This window comes from Bombyx mori, chromosome 26, assembly GCF_030269925.1.
Source record: "Bombyx mori chromosome 26, ASM3026992v2".
Taxonomy (NCBI): Eukaryota; Metazoa; Arthropoda; class Insecta; order Lepidoptera; family Bombycidae; genus Bombyx; species Bombyx mori.
In genome coordinates this window covers 6,328,498-6,343,996 of record NC_085132.1, presented here as the reverse complement: position 1 = coordinate 6,343,996, position 15,499 = coordinate 6,328,498, and the positions used below count along the sequence as shown (strand labels likewise).

General features: G+C 35.6%; 1 protein-coding gene across 3 annotated transcripts; it reads left to right on the top strand.

The window, feature by feature from the left end:
- The first annotated feature begins 964 nt into the window (after positions 1 to 964).
- Crz (corazonin) lies at positions 965 to 14,309 on the top strand. Of its 3 annotated transcripts, XM_062676240.1 has the most exons (4): positions 995 to 1,024; positions 1,112 to 1,135; positions 12,457 to 12,674; positions 13,819 to 14,309. In XM_062676240.1, the coding sequence occupies exons 3-4, from the start codon at positions 12,465 to 12,467 to the stop codon at positions 13,912 to 13,914; spliced, it is 306 nt and encodes a 101-aa protein (XP_062532224.1). In that variant the 5' UTR covers positions 995 to 1,024; positions 1,112 to 1,135; positions 12,457 to 12,464; the 3' UTR covers positions 13,915 to 14,309. The 3 variants fall into 3 exon arrangements, with proteins under 3 accessions (XP_062532225.1, XP_062532224.1, NP_001036899.1); XM_062676241.1 differs by lacking the exon at positions 1,112 to 1,135 and having other exon boundaries at positions 965 to 1,024; NM_001043434.1 differs by having other exon boundaries at positions 995 to 1,135; positions 13,819 to 14,306.
- The last annotated feature ends 1,190 nt before the right edge of the window (positions 14,310 to 15,499 follow it).

Below are 15,499 nucleotides of genomic sequence, written 5' to 3'. Positions count from 1 at the left end.
AAAAAAACAAATTGGACGAATCAATATTTGCTCAAGACGAATTTAATTTATCAAAAGACATTTCTTTCGAAATGTAACAATGTAAGTGAGTGATGTTCGATTTTGGCGCGTAAATGTATTTTTCAGTCCTGTACAAATAACCTGTTGCTCCTTCTAAATTAAACCACGTACAAGACGTTATTATTTCACGTTAGAACGTCAGTGCGCGGGAAGTTCGCGGGGCTTGTATAGTGGGGTTGAATTGGAATATTGGAAAAAAAATCTGCACTGTGTAATAACGACCTTTGTTACATACCTACTTTGTTTTTATTACAATTAATATTATTTCACTCGCAAGACACTAAATTATTGCTATCTGAACAAAATTAAGGAGCCACATTTAAGAGACTAATATCACTAAATATTATTTTGTATTTGGTACTAAGTTTTTTAATGAGTTATCTTATTTAAATCGTTCAGAAATTAATTAAAATTATAAATATACACCCAAGTTCACGTTGTTTAATAAAAAACGTAGATAACCAAATAAAGGGTAGTTTAGCTTCGCCTGTTTTAAAAAGTTTACTTGGTTTACTGATTTTACAAGAAGCGTCCATTCGAAATACTATAATTTATAATTCGTCTGGAGTTTTCTATTTCTGTACTTATAAATTTCATATATATTGAAAGTCACAAAAAAATAATCCCCTATATAAAGTACTGAAAATGTATTTGAAATTTAAATACCAACTCAAAACTACTGAATTGGAAAGTGCTTTACAATTTTCTGTCATTTTACACGAAATTACAGAGATTGATCTATTGGCGCCAGATCAAGTATATTATACACAACATTGAACAAGTCCCTAATCTACGCATCTTTGTAATTAACCATCAATAGCTGTCTTGTTAGACTCATCAAAATAATTACACTTAAAACGATATTAAAGTAATTTCGCGATCAATGTAGACCGCCCCATTTTGTATAAAAGCGGCTAACTTGCTTCAGCATATCGTAGTCAACTGCCATTCCTTGAAGTCAAAGGTACTTACTACATACGAATTATTCTTTTTACGTAATTTTTTTGTATGCATTTAAATTGATTTGATCGTTCTTTTTGAATTTTGGTAGTTCGTGACGTCAGACAATCCTAATGTAAGTATTATTTTGATCAGCAAAAATTTTGAAAATATATATTGACGATAATTTATGCAAGTTTTCTGATGCTAGCCATCTGTTTTATCCATCGCCGTCTATTTTTATTAATAACAACAATCTATACTAATATATAAATCTACAGCGGTTTTTACGGATGTTCCATTATAACTACTGAACCATGCATCCGATTGACTTGAAACTTGGTATCCATGTAGAAAATACATGTACTTAATGGATAGGCTAATACTTATATGAGTGTTGGACTCCCTACACCAGTTGAGAGGGTGTTAATGATGAGAATCGTTGTGGGGGTGAGAAATAATAATGTTAATTTTAAATGCCCAGCGATGCGGACGGTACAGCTAGTCGCTTATAGGTACAGAAAGCATAGAGTCAATTCCAGCTTGATAAGCTTGTGTTGAATACAGAACGTAGTGCAGGGAAGTTGTTTGTTAGGTAGGGTCCTAAATTCCATTCCTTGGGCCCGCGGTTCGCTCATAACATATGCTGACCGTCCAGTTCCATATACCCCGTACTCCGACAAGACGCGGGGACCTCGTAGGAGGTTCGGATCCCGGTCCCGAAAAAAAAAGACTACGCAACGTACCTCTAAAGAGAATTAATTGTACGTGATGTAAGGTGATGGGGGGCTAAAATTAGATCTGGTTAAATTTTTAACAGCTTTCCAATAAAGAGTAGTGAAAGCCGAAAAATTAAGACAAATTTACTCATTCGACTTTCTTTTTTTTTGTTATCTCAGAACTTAATTATACGTGTATCGTGATGATTATTTTAGTATGAAAACCTCTGTTTCTCATGTAGCTCCTTTTAAATATCATCAAGTTTTGAGTTATCCTTGATAATTCACATTTAATTTACTTCGTTTACTTTGATTATATTCTTATGATTTTATTTTATATTTTTAAAAAAAATTGAAGTCGCTTTTCTATTTTGTTCCTATTTTGTTTAATTTATTTGTATAGTTTCCTGTTCCGCACAAGCTATGATCGTTGCACCACAGCCAACGCTCTTTATTCCTAATGTCTTGAGGGAGTCCATATAGAGTCCCTTCTTTATATCACCGTAAAATCGTGTTTTATGTAATTAACACCACCGTTGAAACAATAGGAGTTTTATGTTGTAGCAGTATAAACAATTCTAAGTTATTATATTTTATTAGTTATTATATACATTATATTTTATATTTCATTTTTAAATTTTCGGCGGTAAAAAGGTCCCGTATCAGAGACTATATTCTTTTTCCCACCTCTCGTGCGTTCCGGCTTACGCTTCATCAAAAGGTGCGTTCTTAAATGCCACAGTCTAATAGAAGATACACCGCTTGCCTGTTAGTTCGTAGATTTTGTCGATTCCGGACAAACGGATGGAACAGTTCATCTTTTCTAATCATTCATTTTCAATTCATCTTCACATCTCTCCTTCCGCTCCCAACACAATTTATTTCGCCAATATTAGACTCTCATTTAGTGGGCCATGGATCCGTATTTTAAAAAGCTCCGCATGCAAATCTATACTGATATATAAATCTACAGTAGTTTTTACGGATGTTCCGTTATAACTACTGAACCATGCATCCGATTGACTTGAAACTTGGTATCCATGTAGAAAATACATGTACTTAATGGATAGGCTAATATTAATACGAGTGTTGGACTCCCTACACCAGTTGAGAGGGTGTTAATGATGAGAATCGTTGTGGGGGTGAGAAATAATAATGTTAATTTTAAATGCCAAGCGAAACGGACGGGTAGAGCTAGTTTTACTATATTACTATAATTTATGGGTACGTTAGAAAGTAGTGCAATTCGTAATTCTGTGGATTAACTTTACAATAATACAATACTTTGGGTGTATCAAACACACTCGCGTCCTAAATAGTTATCCCATTTCTCGGGGGCATAATAAAAGCCATCTAAGTCATTTAAGGGTTTCACTGGAGAACAGATAACAAAGTTTCCTTAACTATTATAATAGAGTACCGTAGGCAATTATACAAAAATACGACTGCTCCACGCGTCAAGCAAAAACGCATTATTGCTACGCTGAAATAGGTAGGGTGGTGGCACAGACCAGTCAATATCACAACCTGGCCATAAGAACAGTAACGTTTGCTAAACTTCACTTCTTGTTTTGTAAGGTCTATTGTCTCTATACTATTTTGCGTCGATACTAAATTTATGGTAAAGACTAAGAAATAAAACAATGAACCTTTTTTTTAAAATGCATATATGTGAGTGCGGACTCACAAGAGGTCCTACCACCAGTAAAAATTAAGTAGTTTCTAAAATTAATTAATTTGATTAGTGGTATCATCGAGAAAAAATATCTAATTCGAAGTTCGTGATCATTAACATTCGATGAACTTTTATGATGACATCGATAGAGTTGTGTTAGAAAATGCTTTAGGGTTCCTTAAGGAGAAAAAAAAATAAACAACTAAGTATAAAACAATAATAAGAATAATCTCTCAATTCACACCAAGTATATACTAGCACAGGATGTGACAAAATAAGTACAATATCTCACTACAGTAATACGGAGTTTTGAAATTGAATGTAAGTAGATTTAGAGGTTCAGATAGATCAAATTAATACATATTCTAATATTCGCCAAATGCTTCTATTTTTTGCGGACCAAATAGCGGAGGAACTAAAAATACCTGTCAGCGACGCACTCCACCAAGCTACAGAATGGGATCGATGGGGAATGGGTTCGACAGCTAGTTGACGGAATCAAACGGACTCACGATCCTCAGCAATGAGAGACCGATTGAAGAGAGAGAGAGAGAGAGAGAGAGAGAGAGAGGCACACGAACATGCATAGAGAATACGGACCACCTGACAGTCAGTGGTTACGAATGTAGACCACGGCAACGCCCAGGGTACAGCCAGGCTGTCTATCAAAATATTCTATAGTATATTGTTTTGCACTGAACAAGATTGCTCGTTGCGTGCTTGTACAAGGGTATTGCTTCCGTTTTAGTACATATCGGTCAATCCTATGTATTAAAAACGTATGTGATAACTTTCACCCACTGAGTTTCTCACCGGATCTTCTCAGTGGGTCGCGTTTCCGATCCGGTGGTAGATTCTACCAAGCACTACTCTTGCTAGGGTAAGTGTTAGCAATACTCCGGTTTGAGCCCCGTGAGCTCACCTACTAATAAAGGTTACGCTGATATAGCCTCTCAAGGCTATCAGCTTAGGTAGGAAAAAAAAAACTTTTTCTTTTTGCCTATCTATTGGCTGTTGGCCTATGGGGCTATTCCAGCTACGCCCGGACGGGTAGGTGAGCAAACGGACTCAATCAAAGAGTATTTGCTAACAATAGCCCTAGCAAGAGCAGTGCTTCGCAGAATTACACCGATCACGGCGAAAATCTGGCGAAAAGCTCAATGGGCTGTGTCTATGGGTTATTTCGCTCGTCGACCTCTTCGAACGTCGAACGAAGGACGATAATGTGATAACTAAAGGAAAACATTACATACACTGCTAATTAACGGGTCCTTACCACGATTTTCAGATTCAATGCGTACCCTATAATTCGCCTACCCGTTGATCTTGGTACTTACAACAGCGCCGAAACACGACCTGGGAATGTCTAAATTCTCTAAATCAATTAATAGGAAAAACATATAATGTAAATGGGACAGGAGTTTCCGGGTCAACAACAAATTATACCATATCAATACTCAAGAATTTTATTAGTTATGTGGCATTAGGTGCAAGAAAAATCTTGCAACTTGTTACAGATATTATATTATCTTCTTCTCAATCCTTCCTTTATTGCTCAGGACAGTGACTCTTCTCATCATTTCTCTTCACCTATTCCTATCTTTTGCCTCGTGGGGAAATTGGTTGGCCGCATATCCAGCTGACAAGCTACCTGATCAGACTTCGGGTTTAAGCCTCTAGGCTGTTATCGTTCTATTAAATATAAATTAGTTAAAAATAAAAAAAATAGATACAATTAATTAACCTTTCCGTAGTTACAAGATAAAGAAAATTATGGTTCATATTCACGCTTCAAAGGTCAAAGCTGAAGAAGTTTTTATTACGAATCTTCCTTTTTGCAGGTTTTCGTTTATACAATCGAATATCCTTTTACGAATTTTTTTTTTATTATTTTTACCGAAATGAGCGTTAAAAGCCATCGAGAACCCAACTCCAACGCTTCTCGCTTGGCCAATGTTGTTTCACAAAATAATGTCCGATTTTTAGATAAGTATCTACTACCTACTTATTCGAGATTAGCGACGCAATGTTATGAATTATTACTATAACTTAGACGGACAGGGTTTCAGATCAGATACATGGCTACATTTATTCATGAGATATGTATTTGACATTGAGATTTTAATCGAATTCAGAAGGTCGGTTTTTCTTATTTCGTAAATGCTAAAATATCTAATACCAGAGTCAAATCAAATCAAACTATTATGTCAACATTTTAAATATGTCTAGATTTATCTGAAGACACTACAAAAATTAAGAGCAAATGTGGTGCATCAGAAAAAATGACGTAATCTTCAGGACTCAGGCGTGAAACTTCAATCGACTGCAAATTTTTAGTTAGTAACTACCCTCTTCCCAATTAAACGTTCATCTTTAAGATAAATCATTAAAAACACGAAACCGATACTAAAAAATTAAAATTATGTGCGATTTTCGATTTCGCGACTTTACCGGTGACCGGCTTTCAAACTCACTTCAGATCGCTGTAAGACAACCCATAAATAGCTTTTAATTAACAAAACAATGTAAGACTGCAATATAGCGCCGTCGATAAACGTGAACAAATCATGTTATTTTCTTATTCCGAAACCTCGTGTAATTCAAACACGTAAGTCAGTTATGCCTACAATCGAAAGTAATTATACTCCAGACCGAAACACAGTAATTCAATTGAAAATTCGTACTAAGTGATTCGTACGATGTGATTTCGAACTCAAGAAACGGTTATGAATACAATTCATTAAATCCTTATTCGGTTTTAATCGTGATATATTTATTTATTTATTTATTTAAGGATTACCGACAGGGTTTACAGTAAGACATAAAATAACATTGACATGTATAGAGCAATTGATAACTGCAACTCTAATTAGAGGCAATCACAGCATGCATTACATTAATATATCAATAGAGATTTAACAATACTATTAATAATAATAAAAAATTAAAAACAAAAGAAAGACAACAAGGACAGTAATACCCGAGTACTCAGACCAAGGCTGAGGCTGAGGTTCAACAACAACTTTTTATAATTTTGTTCTTGAATATTGGAAGGGAATCGCCAAATATGTCAAGGTTTTCAACTTTTCTGATTAGATTATTATAAAGGTTAGTTAGACGAGGAGTAGGTGAGTGCTTGCCTAGATTGGTTCTGCTAAAGCGGGTGCTGAAAAGAGCAACGGGGCGACGAGGTAACCTGGATATATTTATGATAACCATTTTTTATTTCGAGAAGGTAGGCGAAATTATGGTGCAAATTATCATGAGTGGTCACTCCACTCAATCAAGGATTCCTTTGAGGATTTTTTTGAGATGATCCCCTCATCTCGCGTTTAGCATCACACAGTTCATCCACAGGTAGGCAGCGGCTTAGCTCTGCCCCTGGCATTGCTGACGTCCATGGGCGACGGTAACCACTCACCATAGGGGGGGCCATACGCTCGTCTGCCTACAAGGGCTATTAAAAATATAGCAACGCTTTCAGGGATCTTTTTTGTCACATACAGTCTGGGTTCGGAATGAACTTGCACATGTACTCACATGTACTCCATGTTGTTTCTTGAAACAAAGCTTGCCGAGTACTTCTAAACGATAGGCAACGCCCTTGGTTGTGCTCCTAACATTATTGACGTGCACAAGCGATGGTGACCACTCTCCATCGGACGAACCGTATGCCCGTCTGTCTAGAATGGAAATTTAAAATATGAAGAAGGAGAAGATTCTGTTTTTTTAATATATTATAAACTCACGACACAACACATTGTCATCGGAATCTGTACACATAACATGGTCATACAAATGTAAAAGAAGACAAAAGCAGTCGTTTTTCGGTTCAAAGATGTGATCACCGTTGTGTGATAGAAAAAAAAACGACTTCACATTGGCAGAGTCCACACTGCACAATCTACGGACTGTATAACTTCTAACATCACATCGGCCTCGAACGAAACATTTCAACTATAACAACATGCTCACCGCCCTAGCCCGGCTGTGTTTTATGACTCAAACTGCAGCGACAAAATAACTCTACTATAGTGCAAAGTGGGATTCAACTGATCAACAACACGCCGTAGAGAAGTCTTCCTTCATACCGCCGTTCAGTTATTTCGTTTTCACAAACAATATTATTATTTCTCACCTCCACATAAACACGGCACGTTTTCATAAACATTTTTTCATTTACGTCTTTATTCGGGCGAAACAATATTAAAGTTATAAGACCACGATTCCCGTTTGTAGGTTTTTTTTTGCTGTTTTCGTTGTTGTAACTCACTCATATTGCGGGAACACGTAGGTAGGTGCCTGTTCGAAAGAATTGAGAAGTTTACGAACTTTGGTTTTTACAGCTTTCGTAAACTTTTACTTTATAATAACTTGTTTTCTGTAGTTTGCTTTATTTGATGAAATACCATACCTTCTGTTAACGTTACTATGCAAAAAAGTTTCTAAAATGCTAGCAATGTCATTAAAAAGTTTGAAACAGTAATCAGTTGTTATAAATAAGGGTCTAAAACAATACAGCCAAAAAAGCGAGATTTAGGTTTTAAAGGTAATTTTAATTATGACCCACGAGACGTGAGCTCTAAGTCTCAGTGTTTACAATACGATTATCCCACCCTTTAAACTGAAATGCACTAATGCTTCACGGCAGAAATAGGCAAAGTGGTGGTACCCACTATTGCGGGCTCACATGACGCCTTACCACCAGTAAATTAATAGGGAAGTAGGAATACTAATTTTTGTTTGGTACTATAGTCACATGCTTCAACCAAAATCAGATCGCTTTAGTATTCTAGAAAACTCTAGAAATAGTCACCAGAACAAATCTCTATGCACTATGATTTGGAGGTTTTAAATTGTGATCGTTTTAAATCAGTATTCTAGAAAACTCTAGAAATAGTCTCCAGAACAAATCTCTATGCACTATGATTTGGAGGTTTTAAATTGTGATCGTTTTAAATCAGTATTCTAGAAAACTCTACAAATAGTCTCCAGAACAAATATCTATGCACTATGATTTGGAGGTTTTAAATTGCGATCGTTTTAAATCAGTATTCTAGAAAACTCTAGAAATAGTCTCCAGAACAAATCTCTATGCACTATGATTTGGAGGTTTTAAATTGTGATCGTTTTAAATCAGTATTCTAGAAAACTCTACAAATAGTCTCCAGAACAAATATCTATGCACTATGATTTGGAGGTTTTAAATTGTGATCGTTTTAAATCAGTATTCTAGAAAACTCTAGAAATAGTCTCCAGAACAAATCTCTATGCACTATGATTTGGAGGTTTTAAATTGTGATCGTTTTAAATCAGTATTCTAGAAAACTCTACAAATAGTCTCCAGAACAAATATCTATGCACTATGATTTGGAGGTTTTAAATTGCGATCGTTTTAAATCAGTATTCTAGAAAACTCTAGAAATAGTCTCCAGAACAAATCTCTATGCACTATGATTTGGAGGTTTTAAATTGTGATCGTTTTAAATCAGTATTCTAGAAAACTCTACAAATAGTCTCCAGAACAAATATCTATGCACTATGATTTGGAGGTTTTAAATTGTGATCGTTTTAAATCAGTATTCTAGAAAACTCTACAAATAGTCTCCAGAACAAATATCTATGCACTATGATTTGGAGGTTTTAAATTGTGATCGTTTTAAATCAGTATTCTAGAAAACTCTACAAATAGTCTCCAGAACAAATATCTATGCACTATGATTTGGAGGTTTTAAATTGTGATCGTTTTAAATCAGTATTCTAGAAAACTCTACAAATAGTCTCCAGAACAAATATCTATGCACTATGATTTGGAGGTTTTAAATTGTGATCGTTTTAAATCAGTATTCTAGAAAACTCTACAAATAGTCTCCAGAACAAATATCTATGCACTATGATTTGGAGGTTTTAAATTGTGATCGTTTTAAATCAGTATTCTAGAAAACTCTAGAAATAGTCTCCAGAACAAATATCTATGCACTATGATTTGGAGGTTTTAAATTGCGATCGTTTTAAATCAGTATTCTAGAAAACTCTAGAAATAGTCTCCAGAACAAATCTCTATGCACTATGATTTGGAGGTTTTAAATTGTGATCGTTTTAAATCAGTATTCTAGAAAACTCTACAAATAGTCTCCAGAACAAATATCTATGCACTATGATTTGGAGGTTTTAAATTGTGATCGTTTTAAATCAGTATTCTAGAAAACTCTACAAATAGTCTCCAGAACAAATATCTATGCACTATGATTTGGAGGTTTTAAATTGTGATCGTTTTAAATCAGTATTCTAGAAAACTCTACAAATAGTCTCCAGAACAAATCTCTATGCACTATGATTTGGAGGTTTTAAATTGTGATCGTTTTAAATCAGTATTCTAGAAAACTCTACAAATAGTCTCCAGAACAAATATCTATGCACTATGATTTGGAGGTTTTAAATTGTGATCGTTTTAAATCAGTATTCTAGAAAACTCTACAAATAGTCTCCAGAACAAATATCTATGCACTATGATTTGGAGGTTTTAAATTGTGATCGTTTTAAATCAGTATTCTAGAAAACTCTACAAATAGTCTCCAGAACAAATATCTATGCACTATGATTTGGAGGTTTTAAATTGTGATCGTTTTAAATCAGTATTCTAGAAAACTCTACAAATAGTCTCCAGAACAAATATCTATGCACTATGATTTGGAGGTTTTAAATTGTGATCGTTTTAAATCAGTATTCTAGAAAACTCTAGAAATAGTCTCCAGAACAAATCTCTATGCACTATGATTTGGAGGTTTTAAATTGTGATCGTTTTAAATCAGTATTCTAGAAAACTCTACAAATAGTCTCCAGAACAAATATCTATGCACTATGATTTGGAGGTTTTAAATTGTGATCGTTTTAAATCAGTATTCTAGAAAACTCTAGAAATAGTCTCCAGAACAAATCTCTATGCACTATGATTTGGAGGTTTTAAATTGTGATCGTTTTAAATCAGTATTCTAGAAAACTCTAGAAATAGTCTCCAGAACAAATCTCTATGCACTATGATTTGGAGGTTTTAAATTGTGATCGTTTTAAATCAGTATTCTAGAAAACTCTACAAATAGTCTCCAGAACAAATATCTATGCACTATGATTTGGAGGTTTTAAATTGTGATCGTTTTAAATCAGTATTCTAGAAAACTCTAGAAATAGTCTCCAGAACAAATCTCTATGCACTATGATTTGGAGGTTTTAAATTGTGATCGTTTTAAATCAGTATTCTAGAAAACTCTACAAATAGTCTCCAGAACAAATATCTATGCACTATGATTTGGAGGTTTTAAATTGCGATCGTTTTAAATCAGTATTCTAGAAAACTCTAGAAATAGTCTCCAGAACAAATCTCTATGCACTATGATTTGGAGGTTTTAAATTGTGATCGTTTTAAATCAGTATTCTAGAAAACTCTACAAATAGTCTCCAGAACAAATATCTATGCACTATGATTTGGAGGTTTTAAATTGCGATCGTTTTAAATCAGTATTCTAGAAAACTCTACAAATAGTCTCCAGAACAAATATCTATGCACTATGATTTGGAGGTTTTAAATCGTGATCGTTTTTTTTTAAAACGTTGTTATTAATTTGACTTGTATCCATGTAACGCAATATTTTCTTGCCTATGTCTGTCGTAAACTAGTAATATGTTCCTGTTTGAGGTGTGGGCAGTCATGACTGCTGACTCACACTTCAAAGCCTTTATGCGTGAAAACTTCGCAGCTTATATAGGCAAAATTGTGGTACAAGGCCATACGCGCTCATAATACGCCCATTAGCTTATGCCGGAGAATACTCCTACCCATTCTTCGATGAATCCCTTAATCGCCTTTTAACTACGACAAGTGATTTGGTCCCGCTATTCTCTGACTCTGCACTAACTACTCTACAGTCCAAAGCATGTAAATAAATACATAAAATAAATAACGGGGATCAACTCACAAATGGTCATCCGGCCTCAAATTAGGGTTCCCTATGTTATGGGTACGAGAGACTCACATACATACCTAAATATATACATATATAGATGATAGACACAGAGGAAGAGCAAGAGGTAGACCTAAAAAAATGCAAAAATGCATGGATTGCATGAAAGACGATATGTGTGAGCGGAGAAATGGTATATGATAGAGGAGTATGGAAAGAGAAAACATGTTGCGTCGACCCCAGGTCACTGAAAGAATGGCAGGAGCATGATGATAGATAGATGATAAACATCCAGACAAAGAGTAGAAATCTATTCATCACGGGAATGTTTCCCGACGTGGGAACTAAAACCACGGCCCTCGGCACAACAGTCAAGGCGCTAACTACCGCACTACCGAGTCAGTCAAAATCAGTTATCATAAATATCTACAATATAGTTTTTAGAATAAGGTTTCATAGAGCACTGCATCGAAAGAGTATAATTTATAGGTTTTCTTCAGAGACTTCAAGAATAAGACAAAAAAACAACACAAGAATCCATAAAAAAGCTTTGTTAAAATGAAGCAGAACCAGACCTTTTTATCGCCACAAATGTACTTGTGATACGGCGTGATTCTGACGGTAGACGTTTAAATGGTTGGGACAATTTAAAGAGGATCAATAGTTAATGGTTTTAGACTGGACACGTAGGTAACATATCCATCAGGCACTTTGGAGAGTCTACGACTTTTCCAAATTCAGAAACTACGAGATATATGTAAATGGTAGTGCAAGGTAGATGGGGAAGAGGTCGACAGAAAAAAAAGGATAGAGTGTGTGAATGACGCTATGAGAGAGAGAGGAATTAATGTTGAGATGACGGCTGATAGAAAAGAATGTAATAGAAAAATTAGCTGTGCCGACCCCACCTAGTGGGATAAGGTGGAGACAAAGAAGAAAAGTCTACACTAAACAATGGTAGGCTGCGGTTTGGCTTTGCCAGGGGCATTGCTGACGTCCATGAGCGACGATGACCACTTACCATCAGGTGGGCCGTATGCTCGTCTACCTGTCTGCCTACAAAGGCAATAAGAAAAAAAAACTCATAATTTTATTCGTTTTACAGTGACGAAAATGGTAACCAACATTACATTGATTCTAACGCTGATGACCTTGGCCTCGGTGACGGCGCAGACGTTCCAGTACTCCCGCGGATGGACGAATGGAAAACGAGACGGTCACAAGCGCGACGAACTGAGAGACGAGGTCTTGGAGAGAATCCTGACTCCGTGCCAACTGGACAAACTCAAATACGTGCTTGAAGGGAAACCTCTGAATGATAGGGTTTGTATCGTACTATTTTTTTAATACGCTTTTATTAGCTTCAGACTTATGTATGTTAAGTATGTTAGAATGTAACGGAATCTTTGAACATGATTTTGACCCCCTTCAAAACGTCGGATTAACTCGAAATTTGGTATACTTATTAAGAACCGATGACAATCCAATATTTAAAAAAAATTGAACTAATTGAAATTCAACTAAATAATGAAAAATAAATAATAGTTTAAAAAAAACTAACAAAATACGCTTTTATAGAAAATCAAACTAAAAAATAGAAAATAAATTTTAATAAATTTGAATTAAAAATAGTGTAAGAAAAAATGATTTTATTGTAAAAAAAGCGTGTGGGGCATGGTATCAATAGTTATAAATATTTTATGAACAGATATGAGTAGAAGGGTTATTTTGATAATGTCGCGAAGAAGTTATTCGTTCTGGTGTTAAGGGCAGGACTGTCGTATAAAGTATAATTCTGACTTCAATTTCATGTCTCCAGATGGGGCGGCATTCGCGCTGTGATTTCTATGGGCTCCAGTAACCGTTTAATCCCACGTGTATTGTAAGCTCGTTAACCCGTTTCCTTAAAAAAAGCTCGAAGCTTTAGGCTCATATGGTGGCTTACAGACCAGGACAAACATTATATACGACGGATAAGCTGGTTCCATGGTATTTTTAAAATGATAACGTCAGTGTTGCTGACGCCATTCTCTTCATCATTATCATTGCGTTCCATAGTGACAGTAATTAAGAATCACTTTTCCAATTAATTCCATTTTAAGTTACCTCTGACTTCTACTATTTATTTTCACCGTTGCTATTTGTGGTGGCTCGACGCGTTCAATGCAGAGGCGGCTGTACAGTACACTCCTCTTGTCTTAAGTTGAATATTAGTGATGTAGTAATCCATAGAGCGGGTTCGAAAGCTAGTCTTTTTTTTTTATTGCCCTTGTAGGCAGACGAGCATACGGCCCACCTGATGGTGAGTGGTTACCGTCGCCCATGGACCTCAGCAATGCCAGGGGCAGAGCCAAGCCGCTGCCAACCGCTTAATACTCTCCACAAGCCCCGCTTAAAGAAGGACATCCGAGTTAACATTTCGAAAACAAATTTTATTTTAGTATTAATAGCTACTCCTATGTTTTAGCTGTTCGTGCCGTGTGATTACATCGAAGAAGAAGTCAATCAGCCTAAGAGGTACAAAGGGGAACGCAACCATGAACTATTCGATGTTTTTCAATAAAAAAATTAAAATGAAAAAAAAATTACAAAAAATAACACGTGCCAAAACATTTTAAAACGAGATTATGTAATGAAAATTTGATTCTTAATACGTTATTTAATTGTAAGTTTTGATGTAAAGATTTTTAATATAGAGCAATGCACGTCTCGGCTGGATTCGTGCATTGTTTGATGATTGAATTATAATCAAATAAAAGTAACTCATTTTATTTACGTGGGATGGACTCCATCAGAATTACCGTCCTGTTTCGTTAACAAAACATTGATAAATTTTTAATTAATAATATTATTGGTAATTGAAAACAAATAATTGAATATTAATATTAATCCATTGAAATAAAAATGTTGACAACAATAATGTAATCATAATGATTAAATTAATAAATGTAAAAATTACGCTGTTTTTTTTTCTATGCTTAATGCAAACATTCCCTATCCTGAAGTGTAGAAGTTCCGAGCTATATAATGGCAATTACAAATGGATTCTAGGCTTTCCTTTGACTTCAAAATTGTGTCCCGCGTGCTTAGTGCGAGTTTTTTAACGTTGCCGCTAGGGGCGCTGTTCGAACTCCATACAAGTTTGAATTAACTTTTATGCTATCGAGAAGTAAAAACTCTCTAAACACATAGAGAACGGAAAACCTTAAAAAAAATTATTGCCCTTGTAGGCAGACGATCATACGACCCACCTGACGGTGAGTTGTTACCGGCACTCATTGACATCAGCAATGCCAGGGGCAGAGCCAAGCCGCTGCCCATCATGAATTACCTATAGACTAGATATATAATTAAAACAGAAACAATATGTATCTATTCAGGAACATCGGCCGATTTCTATTACGCGTATACAACTGTATGTAATTACCGTAATACAAACATTGTCAAAAGATATATTCGATATCAAATGATGAGACTATTGGAGCTCAAATTCTTACAGGTAGTTACCAATACTTCTAATGAGATATGGATACACACTCACGAACGACTTCCACGATGAAGAAACAATATATAGAATTAACGTTTGCGAAGTCGTCGTGGCCTAAAAGATAAGACGTCCGGTGCATTCGTATCTAGCGATGCACCGGTGTTCGAATCCCGCAGGCGGTTACCAATTTTTCTAATGAAATACGTACACAATAAATGTTCACGATCGACTTCCACGGTGAAGGAATATCATCGTGTAATAAAAATCAAAACCGCAAAATTATAATTTACGTAATTACTGGTGGTAGGACCTTTTGTGAGTCCGCACGGGTAGGTACCACCACCCTGCCTATTTCTGCCGTGAAGCAGTAATGCGTTTCGGTTTGAAGGCTGGGGCAGCCGTCGTAACTATACTGAGACCTTAGAACTTATATCTCAAGGTGGGTGGCGCGTTTACGTCGTAGATTTCTATGGGCTTCAGTTACCACTTAACACCAGGTGGGCTGTGAGCTCGTCCACCAACCTACGCAATAAAAAAAAAAACCTTATTACTAATGAGAGAAAGAGAGAGAGTTTCGTGTCAACCCAGCTGGATAGGTTCCACCATCACGTCCGTTTACGGCTGAAGCAGTAATGTGTTCCGACATGAAGAGTGGATATTA

Excerpts from the sequence above, each read along its gene's own strand:
- Crz (XM_062676241.1), top strand. The coding sequence starts at position 12,465 with ATGGTAACCAACATTACATTGATTCTAACGCTGATGACCTTGGCCTCG. Across the intron at positions 12,675-13,818 it reads GGAAACCTCTGAATGATAGG|CTGTTCGTGCCGTGTGATTA; the intron begins GTTTGTATCGTA and ends CCTATGTTTTAG.